Source organism: Neofelis nebulosa, chromosome 6 (assembly GCF_028018385.1).
Source record: "Neofelis nebulosa isolate mNeoNeb1 chromosome 6, mNeoNeb1.pri, whole genome shotgun sequence".
Lineage (NCBI taxonomy): Eukaryota > Metazoa > Chordata > Mammalia > Carnivora > Felidae > Neofelis > Neofelis nebulosa.
In genome coordinates this window covers 136,487,389-136,501,886 of record NC_080787.1, presented here as the reverse complement: position 1 = coordinate 136,501,886, position 14,498 = coordinate 136,487,389, and the positions used below count along the sequence as shown (strand labels likewise).

General features: G+C 34.5%; 1 protein-coding gene across 7 annotated transcripts in view; it reads right to left on the bottom strand.

Annotated features, from left to right (window-relative positions):
* The window catches only part of STXBP5 (syntaxin binding protein 5), a 170,711-nt gene that overhangs the window by 115,698 nt on the left and 40,515 nt on the right, over positions 1 to 14,498 (bottom strand). For all 7 annotated transcript variants that reach the window (XM_058735568.1, XM_058735570.1, XM_058735571.1 and 4 more), the window contains exon 5: positions 1,206 to 1,340. In XM_058735568.1, coding sequence (XP_058591551.1) covers positions 1,206 to 1,340 — 135 coding nt within the window. The remainder of the gene's footprint in view (positions 1 to 1,205; positions 1,341 to 14,498) is intronic.

Below are 14,498 nucleotides of genomic sequence, written 5' to 3'. Positions count from 1 at the left end.
TTTAAAAACAAACAAAAGATGGGGCACCTGGGTGGCTCAGTAGGTTAAGCATCCGACTTCGGATCATGATCTCACGGTTTGTGAGTTTGAGCCCCTCATTGGGCTCTGTGCTGACAGCTCAGAGCCTGGAGCCTACTTCGGATTCTGTGTCTCCCTCTCTCTCTGTCCCTCCCCCACTCATGCTCTGTCTCTCTGTCTCTCAAAAATAAATGTTAAAACAATTTAAAAAAAAAAACGAAACATCGAAAATGAATTTTGTCAATGTCCATACATTTTTATTTTTATGTCTAAATAATATGAGAAAAAACCTGAGATAAGATATAAAGATAAGAGTTGGGGTGCCTGGGTGGCTCAGTGGTTGAGCATCCGACTTCGGCTCAGGTCATGATTTCACAGTCTGTGAGCTCGAGCCCCAGGTCAGGCTCTGGGCTGACAGCTCAGAGCCTGGAGCCTGTATCAGATTCTGTGCCTCCCTCTCTCTCTGGCCCTCCCCCGTTCATGCTCTGTCTCTCTCTGTCTCAAAAATAAATAAACGTTAAAAAAAAAATTAAAAAAGATATAAAGATAAGATTCTAAAACAAAGTGCAAAGTTAGTGCTAAAGATCCTTAAGGCCTTACAGCTGAACCCTGTTTTTGTTGCTATTGTTAAATGAAAACAATCATCATATCAAAATTAAGGATTGTTAAATGAAAACAATCATCATTATATCAAAATTAACAAATTGTCAAATTCTGCAATATTATATTGTAAAATTTACATTATATTTGTCAGTTATTTAAACATATCAAGTACCGGTTTAGATCAATGTTTTCTAAACTCTGGTGGCAACCCATTAGTGGGTCATGAAATCAACTTAGTGGGGTATGACTAACATCTGAAAGAAAAATAAACAGAAGATAAAAGTACAGAAAAAAAAATTGGGAGTGTTTTTCACCTAATAATTGTTTCATTAAACTCATGCTACAATTGGTACATACATACACAGGTTTATATATACATATGATCACATATCTATATATATACAGAACATTTAAATGTACAAACTGTTAATAGTATAATATTTAGAAAAGGCTAATAAATCTGTGTTTAATATCAAGAATGTCTGACATATTTAATTCCACACGGATTTACTCATTAGCTATTATATAAAGATATCCCACATGGTCCTGATACTTTCAGATATGGAATATTTGCTCAAACTCACAGTTCAATGGCTTTATTCCACATAATGACGTAGCCTGAGAGTGTGAAGGACTCCACATTGACAATATGTATATTACCTCGTTCAGTGCCCACATAGAGCCACTTACTCTGGAAAGGCAGATGGCAAAATGTAACCCTGCAAGAGAAAATATAACCAAAAAGGAAATTGGAAAAACGTCTGTAACTTTTGTTAATTGTATTAGAGGGTTAATCATGATGTCTAATTTAGGAAAGGCAAAAATGAGATGAAACCAGATTTATCCACTCATTGTGGTTAACATTTTTTTTAATTTATTTTTTTTTAAGTTTATTTATTTATTTAGAGAAGATGAGTGGGGGAGGGGCAGAGAGAGGAAAAGATAGAATCCCCAAGCAGGCTCTGTGTTGTCAGTGGACAGCCTGACACAGGACTCGATCTGAGATCATGACCTGAGCTGAAATCAAGAGTCAGATGCTTAACTGACTGAGCCACTCAGGTGTCCGTGTGATTAATATTCGACATACAAATTCAACTTATATGTCAAACAGAAGGCCTTATAGTAGATAGACATGATGGCTTGACAGAAAGAAGATGAGTTTTAAAGCTACCATGTGTTTCAAATCTGGCTATGTCATCCACTGTGTTACTTTAGGCGCATCACATATTTAACCATTAAACCACAAACCATTAATACCCACATGACCCTAGGTATTATTACATTCCTCAGGAGTTATTAAACACACTCATCTATCTCAGTACCTGTGCTTACCATTCCTTCCAGGCAAAAGGCTCTTCCCGTTCATATTTTTCTTCTATTCAAGATTCAGTTCAAATACACCTTTATTCAAATTGATAGCCCAATGATTTTTATCTCTATCAGGCTTGCCTTGTTAAGACAGTTAAGGTCTACCTTCTTCAGTAACTTGTAAGCCTCAGGGAGTGCAGAGATCCTCTATACTCACACTTAGACAATGCTCTTCTCCTATGTCATAATGATATGACAGGACTTCATTAACAAATTATAATTTACATGCACATATTAAGGTTTATTATCATTCCAGTAATTCCAAACACTTTCTATTCTTAGATCATTTGACTTCAAGATAAAGAATGGAAACTATCTTGTCCTTTTTGTAGCACTTATTTTTAGCCCCCAAAATTAGTATGTTATGAAATCATATAATGCTCATTTTTTTAGACTACCTATTTATTGTGCCTCAAAATATATTCAAATTTTCAATAGAACAGCACTTCAAATAACATACAGTAAGAATGAGTACTAGGCCATCAATACTGGTACTAGGTTTTAAGCAAGATATAGCATACACAACATTGTTATTCCCATGAACACAATTTCATTACAGAAAATTTTCAAGATGAAAATACTTATCAAATAAATGTACATGCAACTCATGGTCTACCTCCTAGAGGGAATGTTCATTTAAATAATTATTTAAGGTTCATCGTCTGTATTTCTTGTTGAGGGTTTTATATAATAACATGTCATATTTCTAAAGGGATTTTCTATATTAAACAAAGCACAAAAATGTCTGTTGCATCAAAAAAACGTTTTATAGTCCCATATGACTTCACAAAATACTAAGCAGTCCACAGTACCTTTCTGAAAAACTCCAGGGCCATATAGGTTTCAGAATTCTGAATTTTCTGGATTTCAAAAAAATATATAATGCAAATTTTGTAGATCACCTAAAATGGCAGTATCTCACAAACACATTAAATATTTTTAAGGTATGATTTTTGGCAGTTTTTTTAACTGAGATATAATTCACATGTAATATTATATTAGTTTCAAATATATACAATGAGTCGATATGTGTGTATATTGCAAGATGATCACAGCAAGTCTAGCTGAAATATTCATCACCACACATATAGTTAGAAATATTTTTTCTTAGTTTAGAACTTTTAAGATCTCCTACTCTCCTAGCAAGCTTCAAATATATAAAAAGTATTATTAACTATAGTCACTGGCAGTTTCTTAAAAAGTTAAACATACACCTACTGTATTTAGGTATTTACCCAAGAGAAAGGAAAACATAATCTATACAAAACTTGTACACATGTTACAAAACAGCTTTGTAACAGCCAAAAACTGGAAACAATCCAAATGTCCATCAACAGGTAAGTGGTATATACTCATAACAATAGTATTCAGTAGTAAAAAGGAATAAACTACTCATACATGCAACAGCATTGATGAATATCAAAATCCTTATCATGAGGGAAAGAAACCAGATAAAAAGACACATTGTACGATTCCATTTATATACAACTTATATGCAATACGAAAGGCAAACTAAACTATTGTAATGGAAAGCAGATTAATGGTTACCTGCAGATTGCAGGAGCGGAGGCTAGAAATAGAAGAGGGGAGGGATGAGGACAAGGAAATATTTTGGGGTGACGTGTATGTTTGTTATCTTGATTATGGTGACAGTTTCATCCGCGTATGTATGTGTCAATTTATCAAACTGTACACTTTATGTGGAGCATATTATGTTTATTATACCCTAAATAAAACGGTTTTAAAATTTTGTGTTTTCAGAGACTTATGGATTTAGCGATTATGCATATAGATTGTGATTCTGATAATACATAGGCACAAGCTCTGGAATTAGACTGCCTGTATTTAATTTCCAGCTCTGTTACTTATCAAGCATGAGACTTCTGATAAACCACTTAATCTCTCAGAACCTCAGTTTCTAAGCAGTAAAGGACATCTACCTGACAGTGTTCCCCTGAGTCTCCAATAAGACAAAGCAAGGTATATGCTTAACATGGGGCCTGAAGCAGAGAAGTGTTCAATAAATGTTAGCTAATTATCACGTGATACTCTACCAACTAGAAGTTATAGGCAAATTTTAACTACTTAAGCTACATAAAAGTACCAACAGCAAGCCAAATGTAAAATCAACGATGCAATAAACATCATAAAAAAACCACTTCATTTGAAATGTGTTATAAACTAAAACATGAATAGAGCTAAATGTTTTGAAAATTCAAAAATAATTTCAAAATAAATAAGCCAAAATAATGATTGGCTCACAAAAAAAAAAAAACAGAAATATGTAACTTCCCATCTTTTCCACTATTATGCAATTCTCCTTTATTCTTCACTCTAGAAAAGCAGTAACTAATGACATTGCTAATACAATGACATGACCCATCTTTGATTTTAATACTAACAAAATTGTTTAAAATAATATGCTTAAGAAATTTAAACTTATCTTAAGACCAGAGATTTGTGATGTATTCATACAATATTTTCTGTTCCCAGTGCAACAGCATACTGTTTCTTAAGTATTTAAAGAAATAAGTATAAATTTAAAGAATAAGAATAAATAATTAAGAATAAATAAAAAAGAATAAATAAGCCACCTGGGTGGCTCAGTTGATACGACTTAGGCTCAGATCATGATCTCACAGTTCATGGGTTCCAGCTCCACACTGGGCTCTGTGCTGACAGCTCAGAGCCTGGAGCCTGCTTTGGATATATTCTCTCTCATTCTCTCTCATTCTCTCTCATTCTCTCTCTCTCTCTCTCTCTCTCTCCCTCCCTCCCTCCCTCCCTCCCTCCCCCCCTGCCCCTCCCCTGCTTATGCTCTGTCTCTCTCTCTCAAAAATAAATGTTAATAAATGTTAAAAAAATTTTTTTAAAAGGAATAAATTCTTCAATGTTCAGCAAAAAATCTAGAACTTTTCCCTAGATTCACCTTTTCAGTATTAGCTACCATCATAAGTTTTTTCTCAATTATAAAACCAACTGACACTGCTGAAAAATTTTAAGCATCTTTGTTTTCAGAAGTAAAAACTACCACTTAACATTTTAAGAAGGGACTTAATTAAAATGTTCACTTAATGATCTGGCACCAAGGCTTTAATATGGTCCCTAGAATGAGTCTTATATAGAAATAATGGGAGTGTATTTGTACAATGTGCCAAATTTAAAAATTACTCTGTACCATAACTACCCTCGTTATTTGACTCATTTGAGAAGGAAGAAAGTCAAGTCGTTTTTATCACAATTAAACTGACAGTTTCTTAATTAGCAAATTTTAACGGCTCTGAATATGTGGGAATAGGAACAGTGAGAAAACTAAAATTCCATGCAACCAAATAAAATACCATGCCACTGATTTAGGGAAAGGCCAATTGGAGCACTTAAAACTATATATACATATTATGTGTGTGTACATATGTACATGTGTGTATGTGTGTATATACATATAGAGAGAGGAGAGATTTGTTGTTAATGTTTCTAAGAAAGTGGTCCATGATAGAAATCTACTATTTTTCAGTAAAGTAGTCATGAAACAAATGGCACTGAATGGCTTTCAGACAAACAGATTTCAAAGTTAAGGAGTCCAGATCAACAGATACAAAGAAACACTGAAGACAGGAAAGTTTCATCAATGAACTAAGTATCACTACGTTACTATAGTAATGTCTCTCAAGAGATCTTCTCTTTCGCCCTGTATCCCGCCCCTTATATGGTCTCTCCCAACACTGACTCTAGGATCTTGTGACTTCCATTGGCCACTGAGACACGGGCAGCTGTGCCACAAGCAGGAATTTGAAAAGCACTTGCACATTCGGCCTTGACCTGTTTCTTGTGCTTTCAGAACCCAGGTGACGTATGATGAAGCCCAGTGTAACCTGTTGGGAGAATCTGGCCCAGCCCACAGCCAGCACCAACCACCAGACATGTAAGGCAAGCTAGATCACCCAACCCAGTAGAGCAGCCAGATAACTGTGGTTGCATAAGTGACTACAGGGAAAGACTGCTTCTGCTAAGCTCGACCCAAGTGCTGACCCACAAAATTATGAGCAAACAAAATGGCTGTTATTTTAGCTTCTCGAGTTTTGGGATGTTTTGATATGCAGCAATAGATAAGTGACCTGTTATTTAGTACAATCCACTCAAATAAAATCTTTTTACTTGAAAAGCTATAAAAACATAGAGGAAAACAAATCCTATTTCTAGAATTAAATTAAAAAGACCCCAGGAAAATTTTAAGAATGCCAACAGTGCATTTATCATGAAGCTCAAACATTACCTTTGACTGAAATTAAATTCCTAACTACTGTTGTTCATATGCTTTTATTATAAAGATTTTTAATTTTTTTAAATGTTTAACTTTTATTCTGTTTTGAGAGACAGAGACAGACAGAATGTGAACGGGGGAGGGGCAGAGAGAAAGGGAGACACAGAATCTGAAGCAGGCTCCAGGCTCTGAGCTGTCAGCACAGAACCAGATGCGGGGCTCAAACCCGCAAGATGTTGATTATGACCCGAGCCAAAGTTGGATGCTCAATCAACTGAGCCTTCCAGGAGCCCCAAGTGTTTATTTTACTTTTGAAAGAGAGAGAGGGAGAGTATGTGCAGGGGAAGGGCAGAGAGACACTGGGAGACAGAGGATCTGAAGCAGGCTCTGTGCTGACAGCAGAGAGCCCAATGCAGGACTTGAACTCACAAACGGTGAGATCATGACCTGAGCCGAAGTTGGATGCTTAACAGACTGAGCCACCCAGGCGTCCCAAGATTTTTTTTCAATGTTTATTTCTTTATTTTGAAGGACGGAGAGAACATGCACATGAGCACATGGGGGACAGGCAAAGAGAGGGAGAGAGAGAATCCCAAGCGGTGTCTGTGCTGTCGGCACAGAGGCCGATGCAACACTCTACTTCACAAACCCATGATGAGATCGTGACCTGAGCTGAAATCAAGAGTTGGACATTGAACTGATTGAGCCACCCAGGCGCCCCTTATTATAAAGATATTTATTTTAAGGTGATATAGATCATAATAGATGACAGTGACTTCAGTTTTTACTGATACCAGGAGAGCAAGTAAACTTTATGTGCTGACATATTAAAGCATAATGTTATACTGAAGATAACTAAAATGTCATAGTTGAGACTCATGTGAAAAACATTAAAACTCAGTAAACAGTAAGGTCAGATATTATGAAGAGTGGTATATTAAATTGAGCCTGAAAATGTACCTTAAAATAAATAATATGGAGCCAAAAAAAAAAAAAAAAAAGCGTGACTGAAACAAATGTATTCGAGACATACCGATGTTCAAGTTGAACTCCCTCAGAACGTCACTAAGTAGAGTTGTATTCTAATTCCCTACACAGCACTTAAACACAGATACACTTATTCTATACAAAGTGTTACTAGGAACACAGTAATTTCTGTATATACTTAAGGGACTTAAACAACGTGTAACATATTAAGTGGCAGGAAGTAATACATACATCCTATTCACTGTTTAGCTTTAGCAGCAGTCTGTCAAGTGTTATATAGTCAACAAGCACCAAATCTGGAAGATTTAACTATTACCAATCTTAACAGAAGAACACAGTCTAAGTAATGTTAAAATTAGTCATCTATAAATAAGTGTATAAACACAAATTTGTATTTAAGCCATAAAGACATATGAACCAATAAGCTCATCTACATGCCTATATCACCATAAAATCAGCCCAACATGACAGGAAGTACATCATCACTTCTATATTCTCAGCAAATCTTTTACTAAATAAGTACTTAATTCATTAAATAAACAAACTACATAAAATGTGAGAATTTATTATGTTAATAAAATAATCAAATATCCCTGAGTTGCTCCCTCTCTATCCTCATGACTTAGGCCTAATTTAAACCATTATTACTGACTGTCGAATCGATTTCTAGCTGCCTCGAGAGTTATCTTTTCAAAGACAAGAGAAATCATATCATTATCTTACTTAGAAGACTGTAACAGCTTCCTATCTTCTACCATAATGCTTCCTAAACAATATTTAGTGACACTTGGTGGTACATGTATCTGGGAAAACGGTGTAGAGTTACAGTGGGGATTTGGTCAACTAGCACTCGGCAGCCTCTTCCACATTCTCCTATATGCCTTCCTGTACCACAGATGCTAGAAAGCTAAAATTTCTATTTCCCAGACTCTTCCATGGCTAGAGTTATAGATGAGATTAAGTTTCTACAAACTTGAGATTTGCAGGTAGAAGTGAGGCATAGACCATATTTCTGTTGCTGTTTCTGCTGACAAGGATATTCAAGGAAACCTGAATGGCAAGAGGTACTTATGGCAGCAGTGGGGACCAGCCACAGTATTGTCTGTGCTAAGAGGCAGGTGTAGGGCAGTAATTTTTTAACACAACAGTTCTAGAACCCTTCTCAAAGTTTTATAAACTGCTACATCCCTGAAATGGATCCATTTATGCTTAATGCCTACAATGGTTTCTTTTCCTCCACTGAACCCTTATTCATTAACCAAGATACGTACCAATCTGCAATACCCACTTATAATGTATCTTGTTCATATGTTATTCATTTAATGATTTAAAGTTGGATAAAGATTGAGAATATAAAATTCTTACGTTTCCATAAAAGGACTTTCACGAATAGACCTTTTCTATCTTTCTAAAGTTAACCTCTCTGGACCACACACCTAGCCATGTTTAACAGATGCTGTGCCCTAACATGAAATTTCTTCATGACTGTGCATCTGAAATAATGGAAAGTCCCTTTGCCCTTTGTCAATGTAGGGAATTCCCACCAATCCTACCAATCTGTTCACATGGGCTCTTTGGTAATGCTTTACCTAAAATTCTCAAAACATGGTGATACACTGTTTTGCTGGTTAATCTTTAAAATTTCATAAGAAAATTTCACTACATATTATATCACATTTTCTATTACATTATGATTTGCCATTTCATCTCCCTTAGGCAGGTATAACTTCCATGTCTCTACAGAATTTATCACAGTATTTGCATGGACCAGAATCTCAATGTTTATGAAATGAATTAATACACAAGAAAATAAAAAAGAACATATTTGATATTTTTCTTAAATTAACTGTACCGGTTAATAGAAGAAAACTTAAGTTTGCATTAATGGATACAGAAATATATTAAAAATAACAGCAGGGTCAGCTGAAAGCAATTTATAAATCTGTTCAAAGGATTTCCTTTCTATTTGCAGTCTCTTATCTTTCTGGATAAACTGTCACGGCCACTTTAGAAAAATCATCATATCTATATCCCAGCAGTACAATGTAACAAATGTTTTTCAAAAAATAAGCTTCAGAGGTTTTTGAAGGTCATTTTATATTTGTATTGATTTACTGTTTTATTTCTTACATTTCAGTTTTTATAAAACTTTTGGAAAGATGTCCAAATAAATGATATTAACCTTTCCTGTAAAATGACACCTTAACATCATCGACTATGGAAAAAACTGAGTATCAACTGAATATCAGTAAGTAAAACAATGAACATCAAATAGGAAAACAGTATGTATCAACTACAGAACCAACAACAACATCTGAAAAAACTGTCCCTATTACATGGGGGATTGCTTAAAGTTCTGTTTTTAATGATCTTACCTTGAGGAATGAAAATGCCAGAGTGTATTACATAATGAATGTTATGATAAACAAAAGCTGCTGATACTCATCAGCAACTGTTAACTACACCTCTTTTACATTTTTATATTAGACTGTCCTTTGTTGTATGGATAGGTGTACTCTAAATATCTTCCAGTCTACGGCTATGTCTTTTTAATTATTAAAGAAGTTTCTCTCTCTCTCTCTCTCTCTCTGTTGTATATAGGCAGAATAACACATATACACAAATATGACCTTATTTATACATTTATACAAACTTACTATCTCAAATAATTTTCTAAAGATTTTCTTTTTAAGTAATCTGTATACCCAACATGGGGCTTGAACCTACAACCCCGAGAACAAGAGTCGCATACTCCACTCACTAAATAAGTCAGACAGTTGGCCCTTCAAATGATTTTTTAATTAGTTTTATCGTGATTGTGTGCCTCTCCTCCAAAATATACTCTCTATAAATCAAATTAATAGACTGGTCAACATATCCTTTCATATTTTTTTCTCAATATTCATAAAATACATAAGTCATGAGGAATTTGGGGAGGGGAGGGAGTCGCTATTTTTAAAAAGAATATTGTGCAAATTATTCTGATTTTTGTGTTCTTATCCAGCAGTACCTGGTAGATGGGGTTTGCCTTTTAACTTTATGGTAAATGTGTTATACAGAACCTTTAATCCTTTCCAATACACTTTGTGCTTTTCCATGTATGTTGTTTAAGCACAACCTGCCTGGATCTTACAGATCCTCCTCCCTGTTTTAAGTTTTCTGTGGTCATTTTACATTTAAGTCTTTAACTGGTTTGCAATTTATTTTGTTATGAAGCACTTTTCCCATTTAGATAAGAGTTCTCCCAGTATTTTTTATTTACTGCAACTTTTTAAATTTACTGCATCCTGTTTTATTTGCTGCATCACTTTTTTGTTTGCAAAGCCGCCTCTGTCATATATCAAAAGTGTGTGTGTGTGTGTGTGTGTGTGTGTGTGTGTGTCAGTTTGCTCACTGTGTTTTGATCCATTTGTCTTCCCTTTGTTTTTGTTTGTTTGTTTTTTGGGTTTCTTTTTGTTCTTTAATGTTTATTTATTTTTGAGAGAAAGAGAGAGACACACACACACAGAGCACGAGCAGGGGAGGGGCAGAGAGAGAGGGAGACACAGAATCTGAAGCAGGTTCCAGGCTCCGAGCTGTCAGCTCAAAGCCCTGTGCGGGGCTGGAACCAGGAACCATGAGATCATGACCTGAGCCGAAGTGGGACACTCAACCGACTGAGCCACCCAGGCACCCTGGTCTTCCCTTTGTTATTACCAGACCATTTTAATTTCTACAGCTTTCCAATATTTTTTGATATCCAATAAAATAAGACCCACCATCTTACATTTCTTTTTCAAACATGTCTCAGTTATTCTGCGTCTTTTTTTTCCCATATAAATTTTAGGATCAGCTTATTAACTTACATGAACAACCCTGTTAATATTTTAATTAGAACAGCACTGAATTTATAAGGTTAATTTGGAAAGAAGTGACATTTTAAAACTTGAATATTCCTTTTTCTGAAGCTCTCCATTTGCCTAAGTCTTCTTTGATTCCTTCACTAGTTTTAATATTTTCCCCACATAGATCTTATCCATTTTTGCTAGTGTTACTTCTAAGAACACTGTAAATTTTGTCATAAGATGTGTTCTTTTTCCCCTTTCTCCTTCCACATACTTTCAAATTTTATGTAATTAAGCTTGAGGTATATCTTTTATAAAAAGTTTAGTAACTGCATTTTTTTAACTGAATCAAAAATTTCAAAATTTTAACAAGTGAATTTAGTATATTTTTAATGATTTTGATTACTGATATAGCTGAACTATTTTTTCCATCTTTAACCATATTTTTTCTATTATTTTTGCTTTTCCTGATCTCCATTTTCATTTCTTTTCTTCCTCTAGAAGTTTAATAGTATGTATTTTGTATCCTTCTAGTAGTTATCCTTACACTAAGACACATTCAACATCGTTGCTTTCTAACAAGGTCTGAAAGAATGATTATTTGGGGAAGAGGAGGAATTTCAGACGATTACTGTATTTTTTGAGTTCTTTCACAGTTGACAATGTCAGAATATGATTTTAAAGTATTTTTAATTCCAGTATGTCCGCAGTTTTTGGAGCATTTATTGGCCCTAACAATCTAGAGATATTTTAGCTAGGGGCAGTAGCTGGGTGGCTCAGTTGCTTAAGCATCCAGCTTCGGTTCAGGTCATGATCTCACAGTTCGCGAGTTCAAGCCTCGTGTTGGGCTCTGCGCTGACAGGTTGGAGCCTGCTTGGGATTCTGTGTCCCTCTCTCTCTGCCCCTCCCTGGCTTGCTGTCTATCTCTCTCTCAAAATAAATAAAAATAAAAAATAAATCAAGATATTTTAGCTCCACAAAATTTCTTTATACCTTTGATCACTACTTTTCTCTCCATTGTTCTGTTTTCTCCTGTCTTCATCACCAAAATCCCTACAATTCTTAGGTTCAAATCTCCATCCTCTGACTTTATCTTATAACTGTCATGCCCTAAAGTGTTTTAATTTTTAAGCAAGTTAAAATAAATAAGTTTTACTTTTAAGTCAAGAGATTAAAAACAAAACAGGAGAGAGAATAGAGATAAAAATAAGTTAGATATCAATAAAAGATAAAAATAAAACAAATCCACAAATGACTACATTTAAAAGACAATTAAATACAAAAGCCTCTGACAAATTATATTTAATACATATATGACAAAGTAGAGAAAGACGATATGAAGAGTATAAAAATTAATATAAGCACACAAGAATACAGTAAGATACAGCCTCTAATCTTAATGAAATTGATGATATTCTGAATCATAAAAAAATTTCAAGAAAAACATAAAGGATCAACAACCACTGATGAAATTGATGTATCTAAGAATTATATACAAAAAAAATCCAGTTCTAAAAAGTTTAAGTATACTCTGAAAACATTCTGCAAACATGTAATTCCTCTATTAATTTCTCTATCTGTTCTAGAACAGGAAGAAAGAAAGAAAGAAAGAAAGAAAGAAAGAAAGAAAGAAAGAAAGAAAGAAAGAGAAAGAAAGAGAAAGAAAGAAAGAAAAAGAAAAGAAAAGAAAAGAAAAGAAAAGAAAAGAAAAGAAAAGAAAGAAAGAAAGAAAGAAAGAAAGAAAGAAAGAAAAGGAGAAAGACACAAAAGTTACTCAATTCGTTGTATGAAGGAAGTATCTGCCCTGATCCCAAAACTGACAGTTACAGAAAAAAAGTTATATTCTAATCTCACTTTTGAACAAAAGTAAAAGTTCTAAAAAAATATTAAGAACCATATTTAACAATATAATAAAAGAACTATCAGTACTATTCCAAAATTTTCACAAGCATACAAGAATGCTTAGTATTGGGAAATCTATTAATGCCATCCAGAAAAAAAGGAAGGTGAGAAATCACACTACAATCTAAAAAGGGGCTAAAAAGGCATCCAATTAAAATTTAATTTCCATTATTGACAGCCAACTCTTAAAGGAAAAAAAGGTTCAATCTTAAACCAACATCCTATGTTATGCTTGATAGTAAAGCCCTAAAGGCAATATTATTAAAATTATCACTAAGAAAAATATACTTGCTATCAAAAATATCATTGAACACTGTTCTGAGAATTTGTGTTAATACAGTAAGGGGAAAAAAGAAAAATAAAACCTTCATCTTAAAAATCACTGTCAAACTATTCCAGATGGAAGTCTGCTATACCTCCCAGGCATGCTGGTTCAGTAAAAAGAAAGCTACTGCTCAAAGCTCTTTATTCTCCCATCTCACTCTTTTTACCAAAAAAGAAAAAAATTTAAAACCTTGCTGTGGGCCAAGGACCAAATAGCACTCCAAAGATAATCAAACAACTTAACTAGTTTGGGATCTATTAGTGGAGGAATAAAGATTATACAGAAAGCAAATACTCTCATGTTTTTCTGTTTGAAGACTTTACTTCTTAAACTTATCTCCCAGGTAAGGAACACAGTCTGTGGAGCACCATGCCTTCTACAGAAGAAGAGATTCCCCTGTTTCTGCAAAGACAATGAGTTAACAACCAATCCCCAATTTTTTGAGCGTTTACCAGATGTCAGGCATTACAATCCCAGATTACTGCTGGAAACAGAATAATAATTAAAAAAAAAAAAACATATAGTTTACATTCTAATCTATAAGACAATCAAGGAACCAAGACAATTACAGTAAGCACGGTATGTGCTATTTTAGGGAAAATGCATCATACTATGCCATAATACAAAACCGGCACAAAACCCACACTAGAGAATTTGGAGAAAAATCTGTAAAAGAAATGACAAAGACAAGTTAACCACGGAAAGAGAATCTTAAGTATGTTTCTAAGCAGGGAGATCAGCTCATACAAACAGGTAGGAGAGAGGATCATTCATTAAAAAAAATATTAAAAGTCATGAGGTGCATGGGTGGCTCAGCCAATTGAGTGTCTGACTTCGGCTCAGGTCAGGATTTCATGGTTCTTGAGTTCAAGCCCTGCATCAGGCTCACTGCTGTCGGTGCAGAGCCCACATTAGATCCTCTGTCCCCCTCTCTCTCTGCCCCTCGCCCTCTTACTCACATGTGCGCTCTCTACCCCCCCTCCCAAAAATAAATAGAACATTAAAATTTTTTTTAAAAATGAGGTCAAGGAGACTATATTATAATGCATAATGAAAGGGAGAAGCATAGCAAAATGAATTATGGTAATAAGTAGAATCATAGACCTTATAATACCTTTTAGGGGATGCTAAGTATTTAAGTGTATCAACTTCATTTTGAAAGCAGTTAAATATAATGGATATTGGTTATTTATCTACCTAACATCCATTC